The sequence below is a fragment of the Xiphias gladius genome, chromosome 15 (genome assembly GCF_016859285.1).
Source record: "Xiphias gladius isolate SHS-SW01 ecotype Sanya breed wild chromosome 15, ASM1685928v1, whole genome shotgun sequence".
Taxonomy (NCBI): Eukaryota; Metazoa; Chordata; class Actinopteri; order Istiophoriformes; family Xiphiidae; genus Xiphias; species Xiphias gladius.
Genome location: NC_053414.1, coordinates 24,132,951 through 24,160,063, shown reverse-complemented (window position 1 = coordinate 24,160,063; position 27,113 = coordinate 24,132,951). Strand labels below are relative to the sequence as shown.

The 27,113-nt window shown below is 41.9% G+C and overlaps 1 protein-coding gene across 1 annotated transcript in view; it reads right to left on the bottom strand.

The window, feature by feature from the left end:
• pkd1a (polycystic kidney disease 1a) overlaps positions 1-27,113 on the bottom strand; it is a 74,234-nt gene that overhangs the window by 31,136 nt on the left and 15,985 nt on the right. The window contains exons 2-23 of the mRNA XM_040145505.1: positions 23,527-23,598; positions 23,323-23,391; positions 22,135-22,206; positions 18,966-19,141; positions 18,225-18,475; positions 17,464-17,724; positions 17,136-17,304; positions 15,904-16,081; positions 13,660-13,874; positions 11,420-11,541; positions 11,152-11,302; positions 9,566-9,828; positions 8,861-9,223; positions 8,040-8,522; positions 7,758-7,889; positions 6,557-6,732; positions 5,711-5,841; positions 2,896-5,519; positions 1,810-2,007; positions 1,395-1,694; positions 802-1,247; positions 32-182 (exon numbers count right to left, since the gene is read on the bottom strand). Of these exons, the coding sequence (XP_040001439.1) occupies positions 32-182; positions 802-1,247; positions 1,395-1,694; positions 1,810-2,007; positions 2,896-5,519; positions 5,711-5,841; positions 6,557-6,732; positions 7,758-7,889; positions 8,040-8,522; positions 8,861-9,223; positions 9,566-9,828; positions 11,152-11,302; positions 11,420-11,541; positions 13,660-13,874; positions 15,904-16,081; positions 17,136-17,304; positions 17,464-17,724; positions 18,225-18,475; positions 18,966-19,141; positions 22,135-22,206; positions 23,323-23,391; positions 23,527-23,598 (7,003 nt within the window). The remainder of the gene's footprint in view (positions 1-31; positions 183-801; positions 1,248-1,394; positions 1,695-1,809; positions 2,008-2,895; positions 5,520-5,710; positions 5,842-6,556; positions 6,733-7,757; positions 7,890-8,039; positions 8,523-8,860; positions 9,224-9,565; positions 9,829-11,151; positions 11,303-11,419; positions 11,542-13,659; positions 13,875-15,903; positions 16,082-17,135; positions 17,305-17,463; positions 17,725-18,224; positions 18,476-18,965; positions 19,142-22,134; positions 22,207-23,322; positions 23,392-23,526; positions 23,599-27,113) is intronic.

The window sequence follows — 27,113 nt, the reverse complement described above, 5'->3', positions numbered from 1 at the left end:
AAAACAACTTTTGTTTCATGCCTTCCCCTACCTTTGAGGTATTTTGACACTCCCAGTGGTAATGGAGAAGTGACTGACTCTCTGGGTCCAAGTTGGGGTCATAGGACTGCTCTGCACTGAGTTGCAGGTCCTGCGTCCTTGACCACACCCTGTAGTTGCCCCCTTCTATGATAGGCATCAGCCTGACAAGGAAAAAGGGTTAAAATTAACATAAAAAGATAGAGTAGTGCAAATTTCAAAATCAAATTGTTAAACCCACTAACTTATTGTTCTATAAATCAACACAGTTAACCTGGAGTAATGCATCTGCAGATATAAATGTTACTATCTTTGCAAACATACGCAGAGTAGGTTACGCAGACTCACAGAGGAGCGATCGAGCAGAGCATAGTAAACTAAAATCCTCTTCAAGACACGGCGTGCGTCGGGATTGAAATGATTGATGACACCCACATTTTGCCAAAACATGAATTAGGGACATACGGAAGATAAGCATCAACACCAGAGAAGTGTTGGTTGTGAGTGAGTGAGTGGTTTGAGAAGTTTCAATGGACATTTTGATACCTTTTTAATGGCCATGAAACTAGGTCACCATTAGAATTCATTGCATGATTTCAACATGACTACAACTTCCAAGTTTATTGATGGATTATTATTATTGGTGGATTATTACTTTAATTTCATACTGCATCAAACAGTGCATCACTAACAGAATTATTAATTATTTAGAAACCACAAATAAAGGGCTGAAAGTATGTATTATACAGTTCTACTGGAAAAATTTTGTATTTCTCTACTGACCTGGCAGCCATGACACTCAGCTGCAGACAGGCAGCTTTCCTTAGCGGCACGCCTTCATATGACAGAGAAAACACTAAGCTGTAGTTCCCAGTTGCTAGAGCCATCTTAGGCAGTGACAGCTGCAGACGCCGCACATCCACTTCCATTGACAGGCGAATTACTGGGACAGGCACAGACTGAGAGGGCTGAGCCACCACTCCAGAGGGAATCCGGTCGTCTTTGTCATTATCACATGAGGGTGCGGAGAGTATCTGCCACAGGTATTGAGCTCCATAGCGTACACAGCCTTTCAGATCCACACTGGCCTCCACCAAAGTAGGCTGGGAGCGCCAGATGGCCAGGCGGGGGGCTTGAACCACCTGCACTTCTGGCTCCTCACACTCTAATACATTGATGTTTACCTCCACCTGGGCCAACACCCAGCTCACCAGGTTACTGCAGTTCACCTAGCAGGGAGATAAACAAGCTGGTGAAAACACAAAAACTGAGAATCTTTCACATACAGCATCTGTCAAATTAATTTGTCTCATGTTTCAAGGATCAACAAATCGATAATGGATCCACATGGAATAATGTAATTCAAAAGAACATACTTGGACCAGGTAATGTCCTGGGTATCTGTACTCATAACCCATAGTTGTAGTGTTGGTGTGAACCGGAGTAGAACCATCTCCAAAGCTCCAAAAACACTCCACAGGATTAGACCTGGGTGTGATAGAGGCCATCAGGGTCACCGTCTTATTGATGAAAGTGTCCTGAGGTGCTGCATACAGGACGGCAGCCGTCAGCCGGTTCTGCACTAGGATGTGCTTGGTGATGTTCTGATCACGCAGGGCGTTAACGGCCTTCAGGTAGATGGTCAATAAACCTGCCTCTTCTGGCGTGTAGGTCACCTGGGGTTGGGTGATTCATTGAGATACATTACCACTTGTGCAGCTTAACAGCTGTTTACTGTTGTTTGAAATTTAAGTCATAATCAAAAAGGCTTTAATATTTAACTGAGCTGACCTCTCTGCCAATATATGATGCCTGGTGGAGGTGGTGTAGATCAAAAGTCCACAGGAAATTAACAGGTTTGCCCGTCAGGATGTTGGCCACAAACATTCTCTTCACACCGACAGGGATTGCTGCGCAGCTTCCAAGGATGGAAAGTCCACGCACCGGCTCCATCACCTCTACCTGGAGGTGCCGCCTCTTGGAACTAACCTGCATTTTCACATTGCAGCACATAAAGAGAAGGGGTCTGTATTAGTTTGACTAAATTATCTTTATCTTGTCGACATCAGAGTTAATGCAAAAAATGTAGTGATGATTAGATTTAAATTTTAGTGTTTCGTAATTCCTATGCGTAGAATTTTTGTGTGATTAACATTCAAATAATTCTGATGACATATACTTTTGTAGAAGATTTGCTGTGCAGCTGCAGTTGAGAGTATGTGTTGCTTTCATCTCTTTGTTCTCAGCGTCCTCAAGTCATGTCCATGGGTCGGTGGGTTTGGGTGGTGGACAGCTGTTGTTAGTCTTACTAACACTGTTGTTAGTCTTACTAACAAAAGCCACAAATTTTACTACCACCAATTACAGTCTACATACAGACTATATGTGAAATTGTGCTTAAGTTAGCAGTAGAGTGGAGGATGACAACAAACATCAACTATGTGCTCAATTATATGTTTCAGGTAACAAATATTTACTTAAATTTTAAACATGCTCTACCGATGTCAAGGTCTCTCTGTGAAGAGGAGTACGCCGAGAATTAAATTCACAGACTATGATACCATAAGGCTGCTACTGTGTGTGCCAAAAATAGCATCATTGGATTCTAAGCATAAATGTGTAAATGTACCTACGTCAGGCATGTATGTGCAGACTGGCAAAAGTAGAAAATAACTTTTTCATTGATAAATGCTTCTAAAAGTTGAACATATTATACTTTTAAAATGGTGCATTACAAATGGGTTAATGCTGAGGAGTTAATTTTATGTGATAGTCTTTTGTGTGAAAAGCTTTTATCTTTTAAGTGAAAAGTGACCATTCAAAGCATCTACATTACATTCTCTTATAGTGCGTGCTATCTATCTCCTTTGACTTTACCTGGTTGTGAGCAGTGAGATTCACCATGTAGGTATCCACTCTACTAAATTTGTGGACATAGGTTTGGTTGGGTTGACGGATAACAGTGGCATCTCCACTGATGCTGAGGATCAGAAGAGCGTCTGATCCCGCTGCCATGGAAATGGTGAACTCCACCTTCTCACCGACTCCTGCAATCTTTGTACTTGCCCTCAGCTCCAACCCCTGAATCTTTTCCTGAACAAAGAACTCCCTGGAAACCACTTGCCCACTGACATCATTAGTGGCATTCAGAGTAACAATGGCTGTCCTTGGCTCCGGGAATATCAGAGAAGTTCTCCTTCCTGTGACTGTTCTTCCTTCTAACAGCCACGTCCACGTTACATTGGTTCCTGTCAGTACCTCACCCTGGAGTGAGACACTGACGCCTCTTGCTACATAACTTTGCTCTGTCACATTGGTAGCTGAGAACCTTAGTCCAGAAATTTCTTCCTGGACATTGACAATGTCTGACACAACCTCTGAGCTAACTTTATTGAAGACTTCAACAGTAACTAGTTTTCGGCCAGGACTGATGAATGTGTGGATCTTCCAGGACTTGTTCCACTGCAGAACATCCCCATCCACAGACCAGCGGTACTGTAAGTCCGAGCCCTCCATAGTCAAGACTGTCAGGTTAGTTGGAGCATTGACTGCAACTGGGTTGTTGCTGATCTGCAGGTACACTCCTCTGGCTGGTTCCAGGAAGTGGATGATTCTGTTGACCGACAGCTGGCCTAGGAGGTTGACGGCCCGGAGAAAAATATCACATGGACCTGGCGTAGAGAAATTCACCTCCACACTCTTTCCACTTATGTTGTAGACTGAGCTGACTGGGTCTAGCTCTCTGAAAATTTTCCAGGTAAACGTCATGTTGGTGCCTTCCTTTAATCCTGCTTGAAGGTGGAGAACGCGATTTGTAGCAAAGCAGCAATCGTCCAGTCCCATGCCTCCACCGCCTCCGATCTCCTTCTCTGCTAAAATCTGCAGTCCCTCCAGATCACGTTGGACAAATAGGAAGATACTTGCTTGTGCCATTCCTACGTCGTTCTCCGCTGTCACAATGATGTTGAAAGTGCCAACAGACCGGAAGGTGTAGAACATGGTGTGGGTCCCTGGTATTGAGGTGCAGCGGTCACACAAGATCCAAGAGAACCGGACACCGTCTCCTTCCTCCATTTGGGCCTCGAAGTTAACCGAGGCATTGAGAGGAACATTTACTAAGCTGGCATTGACGGTCAACCCACGGATTGGTGCGAGCACAGCAACAGGTAAGGTAGTGTGATTCCTGCTAACTGTGTTGGCTGCTGTCAATGTGATATTGTAGTTTCCTGAGATATTGTAGGTGTGGCGGGTATTCTGGCCTGTAAGCACATTTCCATCTCCAAAATCCCAGGTGTAATTGACATTGGAGGCCAAGGAAGAGGTTGTGAAAGCATACGGTGCTTTGAGCGTAAGGTTGTTGTACTTAGTGCCATTATGTTGAATAACAATTGGTCCTATGGGCATCAGGACCTCAATCACAACACTGGTATTACTGCTGGAGATGTTATTGAAGACAGCGACTGTAGCCATGTAATTACCTGGGTTTTTATACATTGTCACAATATTCCCAGAACCATGGATGAGCACAAGTTCTTCCTCTCTACCAAAGTCCCACTGATAACTGTAGTTAAACTCTGGCTCAGCTCTGACCTGGAACCAGATCTCTTCTCCGACTGCGTAGTGTGATTTCTCAAGGGTAAGGCTGATGTTGGTCAAAGCTGGCTGCACACACACCCAGTTGAAGAAGTTGGCCGTGGTGGCCCTGTTGACCCCGCTGAAAAGAAGCAGGGAGAGGTGGTAGTTTCCACTTGTCCAGTAGGTGTGTGAGACTCCGGGGTTGCCATGGTGTGTCTCATTGGAGCTTCCATCCCCGAAGCACCATTCATAAATAAGTGCTGATTCGTTACCGGAAACCCAGGCTTGAAAGTTGACAGGGGTCTTTTCTTGGACACAACCAGATGGCTCCATCCTTATAACTTGAAAGACAAACACCTGCACTGGTAGGATTTTCCAATCAAAACTCACAGTGTTCGCAGCAGTCACATTCACTGTGTAGTTGCCATCTTTGTTGTAGCTGTGTGACACACGAGGTTCCGATGTAGAGTAGATAGTCCCATCGCCCATGGAGAATGTCCATGTAACGTTATTACCCGAAGCAAGGTGTGCCCACACTATAGTAGGACTGTGAAGCTCTGTGGGAGAGGAGCTTTCAGCTGTTAGATTTTCAATCTTCTCATATACAAAAATCTCAGCACAAGTTTCCATAGAACTGATGGTGTTGTTTACTGATACACAGACATTAAAGATGCCACTCCGTGAACAGGTGTGCACCACGCGCCGACCTTGCAGTGGAGCTGAACCATCTCCAAAGTTCCAGTCATAGTGAATTCCATAGGGTGAGGGCAGAGGGTGAGCCTCAAAATCAGCTGATTTGCCAGCAAGGAGGACACGCGGCTCTGTTTGTATGTCAACATGAGTGAGGATGCTGTAGACGCTCATGTTGATGCTCTGACTGATGTTGTCATAACGATTGGACACTGAAACCAGTGCGGTGTATATTCCTGTACAGAGAGGGAAGAAAGGGAGAGCAAGGAAAAGGAGGTAGAATTAGCTATATACCATTGTCTAGCCATAGACTTAAAAACAGTCTAACCTTGCATAAATTGAAACAAAGTCAAACTATATTGACTGCTGCTCCGTTACTCATGACTACATGCTAGCACTGTTGATAGAGAGATGGGAGAGAGGTTACCTGGCTGAGAGTAGATATAGGTGACATTGTTGCTTAGGAGGACCTGATTGGGGGAGTCTGGGCAGAGGAGGGCAGGGGCATAGGGAGGCTTGTATTCAAACTCCTTGTATCCCCCGTCACCAAAAGACCATCTGCAGCATAACAGAGACAATGTAAAACCATTAAAAGAGGAGCTTCAGAGAAATAAATGGAGCTTAGGTGAATAGATGCACTGATAACCATTTCCATCCACCCTTCCACCCACGCACACACCCACACCCAAACACACTCAGAGTCACTAGCTGGAAAGTGGGAATCTTCTCTGACCAGGCAATAGAGGGTTTGGACGAGGAGAAGTGGAAACTCCAAACTCAGGAAGTCTCTCTGGACCAAGAATGGTGAGAGTGGAAGGAAACTAAGTGAAAGAGTGCACCAGAGTTGGGAGGGTGGGAATGTGAGAGAGGGAGGGAGAGAAAAGAGCAAAAGAGAAAGAGTGGAGGAAGAAGAAAAAAGTACAGGGGAAACAGCCCAGCAGAAGGGAAAATTCTTGTCAGCAATCTGCTCTAACCACACGGATATAAATCCAAGGCTCTGCATGGTATGACTACTGCCGTGCTATTATGGCGCAAGACAAAAACAGACAAAAGAGCAAAGAGAAGGAGAGAGAGACTGATAGAGGAGAAGAAACGAGCAGCCAAAAACAAACAGATACACTGTGTTTTCACTCTGCCTTAAAAATAAAGAGAAGAAGAGACAGAGAAAAAAAGATGTAGTTTTTAATAATAATTTTTGTTTTAAAAACACCAAAGAAGATATCTATTTATCTATCTATCTATGATTCTGTCCATCTGTGATCTCTCTTCATACCGGAAGGTGGCGGCCACAGACATGTCCACAAGCACAGAAGTGGTGAGAGTCTGAGTGGAGCCCTGAGGGACCACATCTGGCACACCCTTCACTGTGAGGTTTGCCATGGGATGTAGGTGGTCCACTGTCACGTTGAAATGCTCTGTGAGGGTGCTGACATGGTTCATGGCTGTCACCTAGAAGAAATGACACATGTCCAGAAAGATGGCTGAAGACACTGGGTAAGAAGTTTAAGTCTTGTGTCAGTAAGTTAGCCATAAATGTGACCCAAAACCAAGAGGTGCAATCATAATACAGTTTTTCCACACAAATGACGTGAGCTGTAAAGGTTTCCAGAAGATTAACCAGTAACTATTTTGATAATCGATTAATCCTTTCAGTCAATTTTTTGAGCCAATACACTAAAAATTTACTGGTTCTGACTTTCTTAAAAGTAATTCAACCAGACTTTCTGGTTGGCTGTTGGTCAGATAAAAACAAGCTGCCTGAAAGCATCAACTTGAGCTCTGGGCACCTCTAAAGGGCAAGTTTTTTTTTTTTCTTTTCTGACATTTATAGACCAAGACAAATAGTAAGCAGATTGCATAATCGATGTTCCAAGACGGTCGTCAAGAAACCAAAATGTCAATGTCTTTGTTGATTTTATAGTAATTCAGGGAGCGCTGTGCCGACCAGTTCTAACATACTGTATTACAACTGTACTGGTAAAAAATCATCACTTAAGGCTTGCATGTGCAATAGAATCCTTTCTTTCAGACATAATTAACAGAGAATTTAATAAAATCTAAAATCTATTTTAAAAAAATGGCTAAACTCCATGTTTTCAGATGCTGACACATGTCATGTTGTTCTATATTTTTCAGGTTGGCTGAGTGATGCTGTTTGTGAAACACTCTAATAAAGACTCTAATTACTTATTGAAAACCTTCAAGTTAAACCAAAACTTCAGGTTAAACCTTGGGACAAAATAAAAGGCTGCATAATCACAGCTGAAACTGTACGATGTGCATACAATTCCAGACATTTTGTCAGCGTTTGTGAATGCCCCATTAAAAGCTATATATCGAAAACAAACATGTCACATATAAATTGAATCAAAACAACTGATATTCCTGCACGTATGCACGTAACAGACAAGACAGTCTGGCAGTATGACAGCAATTTGACTCATACTGAATTTGAACATGTGACAGAAACGCACTGTGAGCTTGTAGACGGCAGCATGCTGGTAGATGACATTGAGAACAGTGTTGTAATAGGTGAAGTAGGGCTTGTCATCCACTGTCCATTTAAATGTGGGACTGGAGCCTTCAAGAACTGATGCTGTGTAGCTCTAGAACAAACATATATACATACATATGAAGACATGACAAAAAAGGACATATCAATATCAAATATGAACTCTTAATACAACAACCTGACACCAATTAAACATACTTAAGAGCACACACTCAAACAGACACACACAACCACTCATACTCACCACAACTGACTCCATCAGCACCCTGTGTGCCGGGTGTGGCTGCACCACCAATCCTCTGAGGGGCTCTTCCAAGTGGACGACCATAATCAGGCTGGCCTCTGTCACGTTGTTGTGGGCCTCCAGCTCCACCTGCAATGGACCCCTCTCCTCCCCCACTCCCAGGTTCAGATCCAACACTACATACTGGCTGGGCTCAGTGACCTTGACCCCAGACCCTGAGCTCGGCCCAGGCTGACAGAGTGTTGGGCTGGATGAAAACTCTGATGGACATTCTGTCTGGAAGGTCACGCTTCGATTACTGCCCCGCCAAGATGCTTTTGTTATGTAGCGAGACTGGACACGGAGCAGCAGGCGGGTGTCATTGGGCTGCAGGTAGAGGGTGGCATTGCGGGGAAGGGGGTGGAGAATTGTCAAGCCCAGAGGGGGCACCACCCGCAATTGGCAGAAATCTGAGGCTGGGTATGATGGCTCAGCAGAAGTTACCTGAAATGATTCAAATTACATTTTGTCTCAATGTGTTGATTGATTAGCATGCGGTGACACCGGAAACACATGCAAAAATATTGTTAAAATTTACCTCCAAATTATTTTAATCTCTATAGACAAATTTACACATACAATCCGATTACGTGTGATTTCATCCCTCGCAACATGTTAAATGCAAAGTGATTCGCTTTATGTAACATTGGAGTCCTAGGAAATTACAATTCTTACAGGAAAAACCATACAGTATATGTTTTACATTCTTATATGGCCACCTAAGGCATGTTGATATCTGCCCGATGCATGGTGGGATATGACATACGGCTTTGATCACTTACCAGCAGGCTGTAGAGTCCAGGCTGGGGTAAACCAGCAGACAGCTGTGCTCCCTGCAGCTTGGTCTCACTGTGTCCTACATAGAGCACTCTGATGGGACAGACTACTTCCTCCAGCCACCCTCCCTCACCATCCTCCACCAGCACCTCCACATCAAGCTGTGGGTCAGGGTCCGCCAAGCTATGTGTTGACTGTCTGGTGTTGTTGATCCAGAACCACTCTGACTGGTTGAGGGCTAAAACGGGTTGTCGCCACAGTGAGTGTGGGGAGGACTGGCAGCGGAGTAGGGAGGTGGGGCCAGCATCATGCTGCAGGGCGATGACATCACCACGGGAAACCAGGTAGTTCTCCAGTTGTTCATGTACCTAGGAGAAACACAGATCAAGAGAATGTAAGTTATGGGCAACTACAGATCAAAGTCAGGTAGATTAAAGTAAGATGCACATTATCAACCCTGTCTGCAAAAAAAGAAGTGCCTTCTTTATTGAATCAAAACTTAATTTGCTTCTTTTGCTGCAGTGAAATGGAAGGTCTTGCACAACAGCTGCAATCCCTTAACTGTTTATCCTATCTGGCTGTAAACACCCTCAAATTAAAGCTGGCAGTGATCAACTATTGCTTCTGGGCTTTCTGTATTTCCAAAGCAAAAAGACTAAAAACTCTATCCCTGATTAAATACGTTTCGAGGCAAAAGTGAATTTTCTCACCACAACATGTGCAGCTGGTCCTGCTGGTAGAGTGAAGGCCACCTCATTTTGTAGGATGTAACGGGGCCTCAGCGCCCCAGGGGGCAGGTGATGACCCTGGGTACAGTTAGGACAGGAGGATGGCTGGCAGGGACTAGAGAGGGCCAGGCACCGGTGCTGGAAGGGACACCACTGCTCTAGTCGGGGGCAAGAGGGTGGATCACCGGTCCTAGAGTCATTTGGGACACAAACAGCCACTGGAGCGCACGCTGGGCCTCCGCAACCTGTGACACAAGATTGATTTGTTTTTTGCTGAAGTTAGAACATATTACAAAAGAATACAGAACAGACCAAATCTTAAACTTTTCATTTTACCTTGACCTTCTGTTTCTCATTATGTAGCAGAGTGTCCCTGAATGTTATATTACATTACTGGATTATTACATTTAAATGTTATATCTGGTGGAAGTAGAGCTAATTTTATCTCTACCTTCTTACTATTTAATATTTAGATAACTATTTTAAATGCTCTTGGGTAGTTTAATCTATAAAACTGCATACTTTTTTATAAACTCCTTGAGTGTTTTGTATGTAAAAGTAACTATAGCTGTCAAACAATTGTAGTGGAGTAAAAGACACTACACGTTCCTCTGAAATCTAGTGGAGTAAAAGTATACAAGTATTTTACTTTCCACCACCTGTTTATTTATATATTCTCAGTCTTTATTTTTTCAGTTTAATAGCAACAGCTATATCATGATTAACAATGAGAAATATTCATTTTCATTAAAAGATAACACACAACGATACTTTAGGGAGAAAGTACAAAAACAATAGACAAACAAATCTGAATCTAAAGTTGATGTGTCAGTGTGGTCACTTTACATCTAACAAGCATAATGGCGCAGAACCGCAGATAAATGAATTACTGGGTCAAAGAGACGAGATGAAAATAATGCCGAAAAGTGTGCACTTGTGTAACGTGAATGTGAAAGATTTTTTGTGTGTGCTGTGTGTGTATTTGCAGCGGGAACATACTTAATGTGCTGGGCTGATATCCATCTCCGAGTGGGGTAGAGCAAAATTGCTTTCTATGTAATTAATAATCCAGTTGCATTATCTCATTATATCCACTGTCTCCTGCTGCTGCATTCACAAATTCCAAATTAAAGTTATAAAGAAAGTGTGCTCCTGTGTCTTTAATTTCTGTTTCTCACATCTTTCATGTGCATCCACTGTCTGTTGCACATCTTTGCTGCTATGTCTCAGTGGAGATAAACAAAAATGACAGAAAGCATCTCAACCTTTTGTGCTATGTGCCACGCAGTGTTACATTAATTTGTCACGTGTCCAGACATGGACAGGAAGGAACTCAGAAGGGAGGTGACCTTGATTGGTCTTGTTTCCCTCCTCTTTTGTTTTGCCTTTCTTTTTGTCTCCATTCAAACTCTTCTTTCATGTTCACCTACCTAAGAGGTTTAGACAAGGTTGGTCAGTCATGGTTAGTCTGTGTGTCCGTGTGGATGTTTCTGTCTAACTTGAGGTGTGGGTACATGTGGCTTATATGTTTTTAAACATATGTTTTTGTGCTTTTGTGTGTGACTCACTGGGTAGCAGCAGGCGCATGCCGGGATAATGGCAGTGAGGCCTGTAGGTCTGGAATCGGACGTGGATTTGTGAGCTGAGTTCCTGAGTGACAAACTCAAGGGAGGAAAGACGACCTGCCTGAACGAAGCTCAGAGTTGGGAACAACAGCACCTGAGGGAGAAAAAAATCAGGGTAAAATTGAGAAAAAACAGATGGAAGAATTTGAGAAAAGACGGTTTGAGGAGAACAGTACCATGCTTAAATAAACAAGCTGAGAATCCTCCTCACCTCTATACCACTGCCGGGAGGTTGTGGAGCAGAAAAAGTAGCAGATGAGGCACGGTGCAAAGGATTATGGGAGGCAAACACAGCCAGTCCCAGCATGTAGATCCCTGCATCTGGCACACGCACTGTAAAGGCACACACAGAGTGAAGTCAAGGTGACAAAAGAGAAGGGAGGATTGAGGGATTCAAAAAGAGGAGAGAGGAGAGAGGTAGGGGAGGCAATTTATACGACAAATGATGGAGCGACTGCAGTCGACACAGACAGAGAGAGAGAGGTAGAGACAGGAAGAAGGGTGAGAGAACACGCCTCTTAAGAAACAGGCCAAACAAAGCTAAAAGAAGAACACTTCAGTACAAAATGTATCTGCTCACGGCAGACTGACACAAACGCAGAGACAGAATCAAAGACAGACTGGACCAAAGAACCACAATTAGACCATTAGGCAGTCAGGCAGGCAGGCACATAGACAAACACACACACACACACACACGCACACACACGCACGCACATACACACACACACACACACACACACACACACACACACACACACACACACACACACACACACACACACACACACACACACACACGCACATACACACATAAACTACAACCTGCCACACATCAACACTGGATTTTCCCACTGTGGCACTGAATTTCAGCTCATTTTTGAAGGCAGTTTTAGACTGTGCTTGTTACACATTAAGGACCTTTCTGTGAAGCAGACTGATGTTGTCAATCCAATATAACTACTACTTGACCTATGCTAGCACCAAGTCAAGTGTGACATTATATGATGTTTTAAGTTAACTGCAGAACATTTTCTATTTCATGATAATAACAAAATCAGAAGGCTTCCTATTCACTGGCTCTGCAATTGGTGCAATATCAAATCTAACACTGCAGGTCGGAAAAAAATCAACCCTGTTTTGCATAACCTGATTGTGCACATTATATGTGAATGTCATGATATTTTGTGCATCCAGAGTCATCAAGAGGTTGCTTCTTACACAAGGAGCAATTTGTATCAAAGCTAAGTGTGCTCCCATTATAAATGTTGCTTCAGGGAGCCAGTTTTTTCCTTGTGATTAGTCATGAAAGAGGCTATTTGGTTTTTGTTTCTATGCTTGTTTGTGCCACAACGTAGTTTTAAATTGAACTGATAGTGAAGAAGGCTGAAATTCTCAACTCTTTGCTCCAAACAATTAGGTGCAGAGAGATTTGAGGAAAAACCATTTGAATCAAAACTACTGAATCTGTGCCTCAGTTTTTCTTTTCTTCCCCTGATTCTGGGTTTCTAGGTATTTGAACTGCTTCATATGTTTTGTGTGCATGTGTCAGTTTGCCTGTGTGAATGTATGGCGCCTACCTTGAGCCCTGTACTGGCAGACATAGGCACGCTTGGCATTGCACTGGTGTGAACTGCTCTGACTGCACTGATCAAGGGACACACACACACACGCACATACACACATAAACTACAACCTGCCACACATCAACACTGGATTTTCCCACTGTGGCACTGAATTTCAGCTCATTTTTGAAGGCAGTTTTAGACTGTGCTTGTTACACATTAAGGACCTTTCTGTGAAGCAGACTGATGTTGTCAATCCAATATAACTACTACTTGACCTATGCTAGCACCAAGTCAAGTGTGACATTATATGATGTTTTAAGTTAACTGCAGAACATTTTCTATTTCATGATAATAACAAAATCAGAAGGCTTCCTATTCACTGGCTCTGCAATTGGTGCAATATCAAATCTAACACTGCAGGTCGGAAAAAAATCAACCCTGTTTTGCATAACCTGATTGTGCACATTATATGTGAATGTCATGATATTTTGTGCATCCAGAGTCATCAAGAGGTTGCTTCTTACACAAGGAGCAATTTGTATCAAAGCTAAGTGTGCTCCCATTATAAATGTTGCTTCAGGGAGCCAGTTTTTTCCTTGTGATTAGTCATGAAAGAGGCTATTTGGTTTTTGTTTCTATGCTTGTTTGTGCCACAACGTAGTTTTAAATTGAACTGATAGTGAAGAAGGCTGAAATTCTCAACTCTTTGCTCCAAACAATTAGGTGCAGAGAGATTTGAGGGAAAACCTTTTGAATCAAAACTACTGAATCTGTGCCTCAGTTTTTCTTTTCTTCCCCTGATTCTGGGTTTCTAGGTATTTGAACTGCTTCATATGTTTTGTGTGCATGTGTCAGTTTGCCTGTGTGAATGTATGGTGCCTACCTTGAGCCCTGTACTGGCAGACATAGGCACGCTTGGCATTGCACTGGTGTGAACTGCTCTGACTGCACTGATCAAGGGACACACACACGTTTCCGCGGGAAATCGAGGAACGAGGTGGCAGGCCCTTCTCTCCCTCCTGTGCTTCTGAGCCGTTTACCCAGTGCAGCCTGCCCGGAGAGTTGACATCACTCAAGCCCAGCCAGACACCTCGTTCCCTGGGGCAGGAATGGACAGGTAACACACAGATTAACACAGACACTGCTTAACATTTAGCTTTGTGGCTGGTTTCCAGCTGGTGACAGCTGGAATATTCGCTCCTTCACTTGAAACGTACACAGAAAGACACAATACAAACATTACCACATGTAAGAAAGAAAAATTCCACATAAAATGGTCTAAGAACATAGACTTTTCCGTGCATGTCCTTGTAAATGTGATTGTACAGTCAGACAAGGAACAACAGACCACACAAACCTCTTGACAAAACATCCAGACTTGAATCAATGTGGGTCTCAATGAGTACACTGAAGTCAATGAACTATGTGCCAGCTTGCCTTCACCAATCAATAACTGCAGGGAAGTGAGAGTATGAAAATGGGTTCTTACTGAACTCCAAAGGGATGTTACAGAGGCGATGTCAGATATTTAGTATGTCCCTGTGATTACGACAGATAAATTGGATTTTCGGTCCATGGGTCAGCTAGGACTTTCCAATAGGAAATTCGCTGTATGACGCAAAATGATCTAAAGACAGATGGCAGCGAATAGAAGCAAGTCCATGTCCAAAAATTCATCTGGATAATAGCAACATCTTGTTTTCTTTCTTTCTTTTTTTTGGTCAGACTTTACTATACTGGCCGTCTACTTACATCTGTTAAAACGACATCTAAAAGAGTGGACAGGGGTTAAAAAATACAAGCTGAGAGGGAACAAGAAAAAGGGTCTTTGTGGCAAAAAAACAAGGACTGATGTAAAAAAAAAAAGAAGTTTCTTATATAAGCAAAGGGGTGGAGAAACGCATGAGCGGAGGAGGAGAGCGGGGATAAGCTCCATGTGCAGCAGGTTTTTTCCTCTCTCATCCACATGGTCAAGGAGGGCAGGGCCTCTACCCTCACTTTAACACACACACACCATGAACTGTGGACTCCTCCTCCCAGGGTGTTACAGTTACAATGCAGCTGTGCTTTTACAGATGTGTTTTTTGTGACCCCCTCTGACCTAAACACCAAACACCGGAGGCCTTCAGACCAGTGCAAGGCCAGACACTTTTCTGTCGTAGCAACGCCAAATCCAGAGTGACGTCCATATACAGTGCATCATACAGATGTGCAGTACATACAGCAAAGCAGCATTACTGTTTCGCGGAAAGACATTGTATATTGTTATCAAGGCTGAGCTCGATGTCATGATCTGTTTGCATCTGAATATGCATTACGCTATGTGGGGAGAAAACAGTATTTCAGTGTTTTTACGAAACCACAGAATAAATAAAAAACAACAGAAAAAAATGAATAGATGACAAAAAAGGACAAATAAAACAGAGAACTTAACCAATGCAGCAAACGTCAAAGCATGATATTCATAAACAGTAAATAATGAATAATAAAAAGTACAGCCCTTGAAAACAGCCTCAGCCTGAACAACACATGCACACACGTACAAACACAGAGTGCTACTCATTCACATAAGCTTGAAGGTTCACACAGACAGGTAGGAGAAGCAAGAAAACACGTTCTACACACAACCCTATCCAAACCATGTACTTTTGTGATCGTCAGTGATTGAAAGTTCAACATCTTTTTGGAGCATTTATTTTCTGTTTCAGTGTTTCTTTGGATGATGCTTCTGCAAACAGACTGCAACATGGTGAGAACCATTAACTTTGTACTGCAAACAGGGAGGATGCATTGCGTCACAGAGCTGGCAAGTTATGTCTTCTGTACCTGCAAACTTTCTGCAGGGCGTAGTCTCTTCTACTGATATAGTATGAATGAATATTGACATCTTTTCACATGCATGTATTTCTATTTATGTGTTGACAGTACACAGTAATACTAATACATTAGTACTTGGGGAAAATGTTTACTGAAATCATTTTTCTGTCTAAGTTTGAGGAAAACTGATATCACAAATTCAGAAAAAAACTGAGAATTTACATAGAGATACTGTATTATAGCAAAAAATCACACAGAGTGAAGCGCTGAGGTCCCATTTCTGTACTCCATACAGACAGAAAACACTTACTGTTTGACTTTTTGTGCTAGCTGGTTACGCAGCGCATCACTCCTGACTATTGCCAGATCCCCGCCGCGGTCTAAACACTGTTGTCGAGCGTCAGTCCAGCTCATCTCCCCTGGAACTATCTGAAAACAGCTTGAGGACTCGGCGTGGTACAGCCCATCTTTCGGACACTGAGGGGAGGCTGCCGGCAGACAGACATGACTCACATGATTTCCCAGATTGTTTGAAGATATGCTTGCAACATCATGGAAAGATACAATTTTACACAACACTATTTTAAAATTATTTTATTATTTTAAAAAGATATTCCAAAAAAGGACAAGAAACTTCAGAGAGACAATAACTTATACATCATTATGAATCAATGTGATTACGTAAGCCAAGCAGGATTTACATTGATACAGTGCTTCCAGTTCAAAAAATACAGAAAAAGGTGGCACTAAGACGGAGGGGTTCACTGATTTATTAATGTATCATCAATACTGAATATTTATTGTGGAACTGGTATTAATGTGATCGTTTCTTCTACGAGTTTGGCTTTTCTGTTCATTTCCACTTAAATCCGGACGCAGTAAATTTGTAAACTAAGACTTGACTGATGGGTCACTCTACTCTGACCATCTTTTTTCCCTTTCCTAGAGGTTCCGATTGTAGAGTGGAGACAGGCAGCTGCAAAGTTTTGACTTAAAGCAGTTTCAATCAATATCTTTTGTAATAACAATGGATCAAATGACAACGTGTAATGTGAAAGCTCATAGTGACTAACCCGCAGAGAAATATCACCTAGCTCATTTTAGCTTCTTTCAGGTCATTGTTTTGTTTTTTTTGCTGTTTTGGTTCACTACAAACCTGTATTTCTCACAGCTTATTGAAACTATCTTTCATAATGTGATGTTTATGATTCATCACAGTTAACCAAGTGCTAAAAAGGAAGCATTATTTGAGAATTAAACGCCCCCCCCCTCAGAAAAAAAATTATTAATCCGCAATTTACAATCAACCCAATGATGGATGTGAGTTGAGTTTAGACATTTACCTTTTTAGTTTTTGAGATAAAACCCACGGAGAGTCATAGAGCTACTGTTTAGATTTACAGCGGTAGCAGGAGAGCCAAAACAAATTGTCTGTTATTGTGAGGAGTTCAGAGTAAACCACTTCCATGCTGATAAGTTTACTGACCGTCCATCAACTGGGAGTCACTAGCTGCTCAGACCTTGTGTGTTGGTGTAGCTTACCTTTGGCAATTTGGACACCATCCTTTGTGATCTTCCAGTCAATATCCATGCCAACAGCCCCCCAGCTGACAAGTGTGAACTCTAGGCTCTTATTGGCCACAGCAAGGTGTGGACAACGCAGCTTCAGTTTGGGAGGAACTGTCACTGTCACTTCCCCACGTGCAGAGACCTGAACATGCATAGATATAAAACAAGGTATTTCAAACACAGGTCACTATGCTGAAAATACAGCATTAGAATACTTTATACATTGAGAAAACTAGCTGTTTTTCTATACAGTACACAAAATACACGAAATAAAAATAATTTCCTTTTTATTCTCTCCCACCTCTTTGTTTCCAGCCCAGGCCATCACACTGACTGTATAATGTCCCGGAAGTCCGTATTTATGAGTTGCTGTGGTCACCTCCGTTTCTGTAGTGTTGACCCGTGATGAGAGGTCACCAAAGTCCCAGGACAGCATCACTGGAGTGACAGAGGAGGTGGCGGCCAAACTGATGTGGTCATGAACACTCAGCAGTGGGAGAGGCTTCAGTGCGACCGAGAAGTCCACCGCAAACACATCATGAGCCAGGGTCCACCCACATCCCTGTGAATTGAAGAAAACCATGTGAGGAAGAGGAAGTTTTTGTGCTAATATGCACAAGTATATAAAAGTAAAATAAAACGTTTTTTTGTTGTTAACTGTTAAGATGTTTGTGGTTTCGCTATTATTTTTATGGTTTTAAATAGAAATGTGGTTTTAATGAAACTTATGAACTCCTCCAATTTAAAATAAACAAATCTTGATTTTTCAGTTGGAGTTCTGAATAACTTCCTTTGAGTTCCTCTGTACGGCAGTCCTACAGGAAACTGAATCTGCGGATGTAGGAAAGTAATTCAAGCCAAAGAGAGAAGTTGTTGGAGGGTTATATGAAGGTTTAGAGGAAATCCTGAATGATGTGCTTACAAAAGAAGAAACAAATCAAGAGAATTAACCTATACAAAAGGGGGTCTCGATTAGGAGCTGATCTTCACGATGCAAACACTTGACAACCGAAGATCTTGCATTGCAATTATTATAATCTGGGACTACGGTATGCTACATACCTTCATTACATTGGGGTGTGTACAGGCAGCAGAACACTGAGATTCACTGATTAAGTTGGGCTCAGAGTTTGTGCTGCAGAGACACTCGCGCCTTGTCCCCAAGCCCCCATAGCGATGCGATGCACTAAAACACACACTGTTACACTGTTCATGTGTGAAGTTTCCGGGTATGGAGGAAGAGAAGATAACAAGCTCACTCCGTCCCCCTCCTCCACTGCTGCTGTCTTCAAGACAGGCTGCATAGTTCAGACCTGAAGACAGAGAATTTAAGGGTCACTAAATATAACTTCAAAACATTTACACTGCATTTTGTGTCATATCGCATTTATACTTTTGACCAGCATTAAAACATCTCTGTCCAAACCAGAAACAGAGATCAAAAGAGGACATATGATGAATGATTTATTTCTCTAATGTCTGAATCTGCCATCACAAAGATTGCATAATACAGGAACATTATTTTTATGCTTTGATTTGAGTTTTAAACCCAAAAGTGACTGTTAAGTATTAAGCCTGCTTTCTTATCATCAAGCATGCAATTGATTGATGTCTTTCTTTTCCTGAGTTGAGCCTCTCGGGCATCAGATTACGTACTGGCCCAAAAACAGCTCACACCTTATTGGTTCTAAGAACTGCAAGAGAGTGCAACAACGTTCCCACACTATTTCTTCCATGGCGCATATTTTTGTGATTTTTGTGACTTTGAAAATTTACAATTGTTAGTGCGTATTTGTTTCATACCACAGGTGAGCAGGCTGACATTTAGCAGGGGTTGGTTGCGGAGGTCAGGTGGGTGATTGCAGAGCATGGCGTCCGGACGCCGTACTCGCACCCCTTTCTCCTGGAGCCAGCTGAGGAGAAAGGGGGCTGAACGGAACAGCTTACAGTCGCACTCAAAGGGGTTACTGCTTAGGTCACTGGAGTAGAGGAGAACAGAAGAATGGAAGAATTGACTGGATCAGCAATGGTGAAACATGACAGCACTCACAGAGAAAGGAAGGGGTGAGTGCAACTTATAACACTGTTAATAATACTGTATGTGCTAATGTTATGATGATAAACCAATAAAGATGACATTCGTTACACCAACCAGTTAAGATTATCAATTATTTGTTATTAACTATGAAATGCTGAAATTACAGAAAGTAGTAAGAGATTACGTAAATTCTAGATATGAAAGCAACTCCACATGGACTTAACATTTATGTCACTTTTTGACCCTTTGTCAAAAAAGAAATTTTGTTCAGAGTTACAAAAGTGTAAAAAGCCTAAAACTTCACAATAACAACTTCTGGAGGCTGCGTCCAGGCCCATTACAGCTCCAATGAGTAAGTTAACTGTTAATTAAACCATTATGACAATATTACAAGACACAAAGACTAGTTAAATCTGGCATCTTTGCAGAGGCCGAAAGGCCCCTTTGGCGGAGCTAGGCTCGCTTTCTCCCCTTGCCCATAAGTGTTTTCCTCAGCAGACATTTTGACCTCTCATGGCAGAAAAAACATAAATGTTATTACTAACATTAATGATGGCTTTTCTCAACTGAAGTTTCCCTAAGTCATGACGAAGACCAATATGCACAAAACCAGGACCTGAATCTGGCACGACTACATGGAAAACAGTCATTATTAATGTTATCAGTTACATATGTGCTTTTCTGCTGCAACATCAAAATTCAGCCATAAAAAAGGTGTATTCCTTTAAATGATGTAAGAGTAAGAAACAGCAAGGGGATGGGGGTAAAATGGCACATGGTATGTACGGAAATTATAGGAAGAGGACAAGCAGCAGCAATGGAAATGACAGATGAAAAGCAGAAAAAAAATGATTGAAGAAACATGGGGAGAAAGCGCAAGAGAAGGCAGGACAGAGAACAATAAGATTGTGTAACGTGTCTCTCTGTCTATTACTGATAAGCCAATTTCGCTTTGCTCAACTTCAGACTTTGCACAAAAACAAACCTTTTCTCATGTAAGGACCTGGGGCCTCATTTATAACATTGCATACAGACACGATGGGTCCTGAAAGAGGCGTACGCCACTTCCCGCACAAAAGCTGGGATCTATAAATACAAACTTGATGGGAGAATGTGCGCACCAGTGCAGAAACTCATGACCCATGCGCATGAACATTTTGGAGACGGGAAAATGGCAATGCAGATGGTGAGCTGGTCAATTGAAGCCAGATTTTAGAAATAATGTTAGAGACATCATTATCCTACAACGATGCTGCCTCTCACACATTTAATTTCAATTCATATCACACGTTACTTATAGATCCACTTTTATCATAAACATTCAAACAGCAGTTTTATTTGTACTTGTGCTGGTGAGCTATAACTATTCCATAAGCACCTTTCAATTGTTAAAGACATGAGCCGACTCAAATTTCATCAGCGCTGTCTCACCATCACATTCCCCACCCCCGGAGCGCAGAGGAGAGGGCGGACTGTGTGTTACTGTGACTCGTGGTCAGTTGTGGAGTGCACCGCAGCTGATGAATGCTAGGATGATGCCGGGATGTGGCAGGTGGCATTATTCAGGTAAGTCTGGGTTGTCCTTTCCCCAATAACAGGTGTAAATATACTGAGTCCTTTTCACTTCAACCACGTTAACTGGGCTAAAGGGTTAACTTATCGTCATCGGTTGTAGAAATCCAAGATAACATCAAATAGCAATAAGAATTGCAGAACAACACGTCAGCAGTTTTAAAAACATCCTGCAATACTGTGCATATATAACCAAATATTATTTTCATTTTCATATAGTTTTTTTAAAAATCAAAAATGTGTAAAATCATTTTAGAGTATAACATAACTCATAACTACTCCACAGGGAAGCAATTAACATAAATGACTAGGATTCCTTTCTTGTTTTTATCTGATTCCTTTTCTCTTTGTCTTTCCTGCTGACTGAGGTGTGCACTTTGTAATGCATATGCACATTGATTCCATTCCAAGTGTAAAATCGCTAAAGGGAAACACAACTGCGCTGTCAAGCACACAGAGCGCACTGGAGACACCGCCAGACACACTCTGCCTTCTACAGCCACCCCCTGACACCACCTGTATTCATAGTCAACTGTGACAGTGACAGAAACACCTATATGCTGGATTTAGTTTGTGATTACATCAGCCACTGTACATGTCTATAGCCTATAAATGCTTGACAAATACCAAGAGGTGAGCTTTGGTATCTCTGTCTCCACTGATCCATGCCCTGACAGTGTGCAACAAAGCATTCAAGGCTCCCACCTCCATGTCTGATCACTTTTTTTTAAATCCAGGAAATCTTCCTGTTTGTTGCATGAACAGCTGCTGCAGCCATCATCCCTCAGACTTTGTTTTGTTTGTAACACTAGCTCCAGTCACCGCAGGAACAATATGTATATCAATATTCATGAGGGATTTGCAATGGCCATTTATGGCTATTTGTGGGTGTCGTGCGAGGCTTGCCAAAGTGCACGCATTTTCAAGTTGATTTTGATTTATAAAGGGAAACTGCGTGGAGGCGTGCATGCGCACAGTTTTATAAGTCTGATTACTTTTTTGGTGTACGCTATTTTAAGCTTTTTGGGTGCACGTACACTTTAAGTATGGATCCTGCACTGTTGTATAAATGAGGCCCCTGGTGAGGAATAATTACTACTCACTTCCTCCCACTCCAGTCTGAAATAGAGCTTCATTCATCTTGTGTGTAGGCAAGGTAACTGGAAACATGCTGCTTATTTAAGCATGAAAGTAGCAAGCGATCAGATGTATGTGTCTGTTGGTACATATGCTTCTGTACGTGTGTGTATGCACAAATAGGGTCCAACTATATTTGATAAATCATTTCATATCTTTATATTTATTGGGGCGACCAAAGACAAAGAGATACAGAGAGACTAACACTGAAATGCAATTACTTACATTTGAGTTAAGTTGCATAGGTTGTCGCATATTCTTTCTTCTATGGTGGTGATTTGGTTGTTGCTCAAATCGCTGATGGAAAGAAAACAGACAAATCACTGATGACATTAAAACAAGAGCGAGTCTTTTTCCTTCACTTTTTTGACTGCACTAATTTGTGACAATTACTATCATACCGTCATTTTGGCAAGATTTATGCAGTGTGAGTTTGTCATTGACTAAGAAACTCAAAGCCAATAATTGAGTCATTGGATGAATGTAGAACTGTTTCTCCTACATTATTATCCGATTGCAAATAGATGAAGTCAAGCAAAATGACTTTCAGATTTATGTTCATCAAAGAAAAGGGCTTTCTCATAACCTCTTTACATAAATTAATCAGATATACAAAACAACAAATACCTGACTGATTCAATAAAAACATAACTTAAATCCTAAACAACTTTTGTGCTGAGTAACGGACATCATTTCAGACTTTTGATGTTTCTACCCTTCTGCTCGCCATGCTTTGTTTCCCTGCTTCTCTCTTTCTTGTCCTCTACTCCTCACTCCCTCTTCTCCCTTTCCATCTCCCTCCCTCTCTCCTCTATCCAGCAGGCTATATAATGGGGCCGTTGTGTGGTGGTTTTGGAAGGAACTGATGGAAACCACCAGAGTCCTCTCTCATCTCACACACACACACAAAGACACACAAAGACACACACACACACACACACACACACACACACACACACACACACACACACACACACACACACACACACACACACACACACACACACACACACACACACACACACGTGTGCTTAAACACCCATTCAATGGGTGGAAGAAATAAGGTAATGGATGGAGGAAGGGAGAGATGGACAGATGGAGTGAGGGATAGGGGAGGTGGAGGGAGCCTGGAGCAGTAAGCTGTAATTGAACTTAATGGTGCTGTGATTGGAGTACGTGCATCTGTGGGTACATGATTGTGCAGTATACAGTGTGTGTCTTTGTTTTTGTGAATGCTCTCTAGTCCAGCAAGCTTGCTCCTGGGATTTCTGCCTACTTAAATCCAGACTAAACCAAGCCTTTCTCCCTGCTGCTTTCTTTTTAATCTTCCTCATTCTCCCTTATTCCTCTCCTTTTCTCCACTCACAACCTTGGATTTCCCAGGTCCTCATCTCCTCCAGACTTTATACTCACAGGACTGACAGTGGCCCACAGCAGAATACCCCTCTGGGGAGAACATTGATCCTATTCCCTTGAAGATACCTGACACATAGATGATATATGAACATATATATATATATATAGTTACATGGATCGACAGAGGTGCAAATAGAGAGACAGATTGGGTATAGGTGAAATTATATGAAGACACAAACACATAACGCTGTGTGTACTCACAGCTCTCGGAGCCCGGTGAGACGATCTAACAGGCTGGTATCAAGGGAGGAGATGTGGTTCTTGGAAAGATCTCTGCAGAAACAAATCAACATATGCACACTTAAAATGCAGGTTAGAGCAAGATGACTGCAGACGCATACACTGATTTCCACACACAGAATCATTAGAAGTTACAAGTAATTTACCAGATAATGTGATTGGGTAAGTGCTGGGAAATGAATTGTAATAATAGAAAAGGAGAGGGAAGGTGAAACACTTAGCTAATATGAAAAGAGGTGGAGATAAATAAAACCAGACGCTCTAGATATGTAGGTGGATGTGCCAAAGAACACAATGCTAAGGTCAACAATAGAGAATTTTCTGGTTAATACTGTCTTTTTGGAGACACATAATACAGCTATTGTCAGCCAAAAATGTCATATATCATAACTATTACACATTTTTAGAAAGAACAAAAATAGTCCTGTTAAAAATAGGTGACCTTTGACTTTTTAGGTTAATTGAGTCAGTATTTTCACAAGGTTCAGTGAACTCTCCTAACTCATAAAATAGCAATAAAATAGCAATTATATTCTCTTTTTTTTGCCTTTTATTTTATTTGCTAGTAGAGAGTGACATCGACTGTGTGGACCAAGAGTGGATGACATTCAAACTGGGGACAAAATGCATGGTGTGTGTGTGTGCGTGTGTTACACCCTAAAGCCACCAGGACTAGTAATGTGTTACTGCACGTGTTACTAGACTAGTTCTCTTATCAAAATTAGATAATAAAAAACACCAAAACTAAAGGGGCACTTCAGTGATTTAGTGTTATACTTCAATAAAGTTGGGGTACTCACAAGAGACAGATTAAAGAAAGAACAGCTAAAATCAGTGAAGCAGAGTCTAAAACATCTTGACTTTTAGTGCCTAAACATGGGTCAAGCTCCAAAAACACTGGATCCTACATTTTACGATATTATTCATATGACCCCCCCTGCTTACTAAGTGCTCAGTTCTTTGAAACACCATGCCCCAACTTTATAATTCAGGCTTTCTGTTTAACATTTGAAGTCTCCAAACCAAAGCTGAGATAACCCTGAGGAGGTGATTTTCTCAAACTTAAGAGAGAAAGCTCCCCCAGAAGCACAGAAGGCATTTATACAACTGTTTTCACCGACTTAGTCACCATACGCCCCATGAGGAGCAAATCATATATGAAATGATGCCATGCAGCTTTAGACGTTCTATGAGAATGAGGATATCTGAGTTGCCGAATAATGTGATTAGTAGTTTCATTTGGCAGTCTATGAGCTACTGAGATGACGTTTTTAATGAGACAATCTGAAATGAACCCCCGTGTGTCAGGCTGTGAATGAAAGGCAGAAGAGGACAGGAGAATGGGAAAACTCTGTCATAAATGTCACTTGCTCGCATTCACATGTTCATGTAAAGCACTTCATGAAATCACAGACGTCCTTATTGAGTCTTCTGCAAAACAGCACATCAAGATGATGGCAGGTTTTGTCTTTCTTCCTTCTGTTCTTCACTTCTACTCTTATACACAGTAGGTATAATTGCTCACATACACACTTCCACACATTCTTCCTCTTTTCCCAGTGAAAAGAAGAGGAAAGCAGAGATGAAAGACAAGCAGAACAGTGAGACACCAGCATACAGGGTTTACTTTGGCATTTGACATGATCACAGAAATCACCCAATTCAATAATGTTCCGTATTACTTTTAGCTACTTTCATATTGCAGAATTTGAGGAATAAAGATGCGGATGGGACTGAGTAAAATTTTAAGTTCAGGACCTTTATTTCATGATTGCATGGTTTTCATGTATGTCACACTTTCTTCTGCAGTAATGGCCTTTTGATTTTCCTGCTTTCATTTTCAAATACTTCCAGAAGTAATGCCCTGTTAATTCACTTTTTAGCGTTACTGTAAAGTAATACAAATACACACAAGAACTTGACCAATATTAGATTTTTGAGGCCAATATGGATATTCATGTTACACTGTTAAAAACTGATAACATTTTTTTTTAACATAAACACATAACACAAACAAATATTTTTGATATCCCTTAAATTTGATCATTAAAGAAATATGAACAACATATATACCAACATATGGAGACACTGTCTCTAAATTAACCTCAAACATATCTTTATAACCCTTGATGCTTTAATATCAGGCAACATATGTGCAAATAACATAAAGAGTATAAAGAAACTAAACACTAGTATGTTATTTATTACTAAACTAGAGTTGGAGTCAGTGTGCAACCAGCAGACACATGAGTCAGGAAGTGAGAAAACTGTATTGGTTGAACTGTTTTGGTGATTTACCGAGCCAAACAAGGAGAGCAGAGGAGGAAGCAGGACAGAGCCGAGCTAAGTTAAGTGGCTTCAGTCTCTTCTGTGAGCCTTCACAGCAAAGCCTCAGCTGCACGTGAGATCAATGAGACGAAAGGGGAAAGAAAAGAACAAGGAGCCAGATGACATGAAGCCAGAGGTTGTGAGAGGACAAAAGGCACTGTGTGTGTTTGTGTGTGTGTGTGTGTGTGTGTGTGTGTGTGTGTGTGTGTGTGTGTGTGTGTGTGTGTGTGTTTGTGTATGTGAGATGGAAAAGATAGTGCTGGCCTGCAGAGAAGCAATAATCTAATACTGAAAAAGTTGTACTAGCCTGCAGGTCCATATTTCTACTTTCAGTTATTGTTAAGTAGACACTAATTAAAAATCAACAATTTACAGCAGGGAAATGTGTATGTGACTTTGAGTGTATAGGAATGCACTCGCCTCTCTCCTCTCTCTCGCTCTCTTTTTTTGTGTGTGTGTGTATGTGTGTGTGTGTATGTGAACAGAGCAGGACGCCCATTCCCAAAAGGAAACATCTGTACATTCCAGACAAGCTGTGTAAGAAAGATGGAGACCAAGAGAGAGAGAGAAGAAGAGAGAGAGAGAGTCCTACTCTGCTAAAACCATCAGTATATGAAACAGGACAGCACAAAGTCGCTCCACTCACTAGTTGGTCATTCACACATTACGCTGACACCTCTGCTTATGCAATACTCTCAGCATCAATGCCGTGTGTGAGTGTGTCTGCTACTCAACTATATACTTTCTTTCTGACCAAATGGGCAACACTGCAAAGACAAGTGGAGATTAAGTAGAGAAAGAGAGGGAAAGAGAGAGAGAGAGAGAGAGAGAGAGAAGTGTGTGCATGTGTGTTTAACATGACAATATAATGTGACCTTCACCATGTCTATTAGCAACAGGCTCCCGTTCTCTCAGCTACCTCTGGCCACACATGTTTTTACTTACACAGACACACACACACACACACACACACACACACCCTGCAGAGCACACTTGAGATATAGGCCTGCACAAAAGCACACACAGAACACATATGGTTCTGTTTTACTAACGGTGTGGCCAATGATCTAACCACTCCTTATAAGGCCTGTCTGGTGCCACTTATTCTGAGCAGGAGGATGAGAACACACACACACACACACACACACACACACACACACACACACACACACACACACACACACACACACACACACACACACACACACACACACACACAC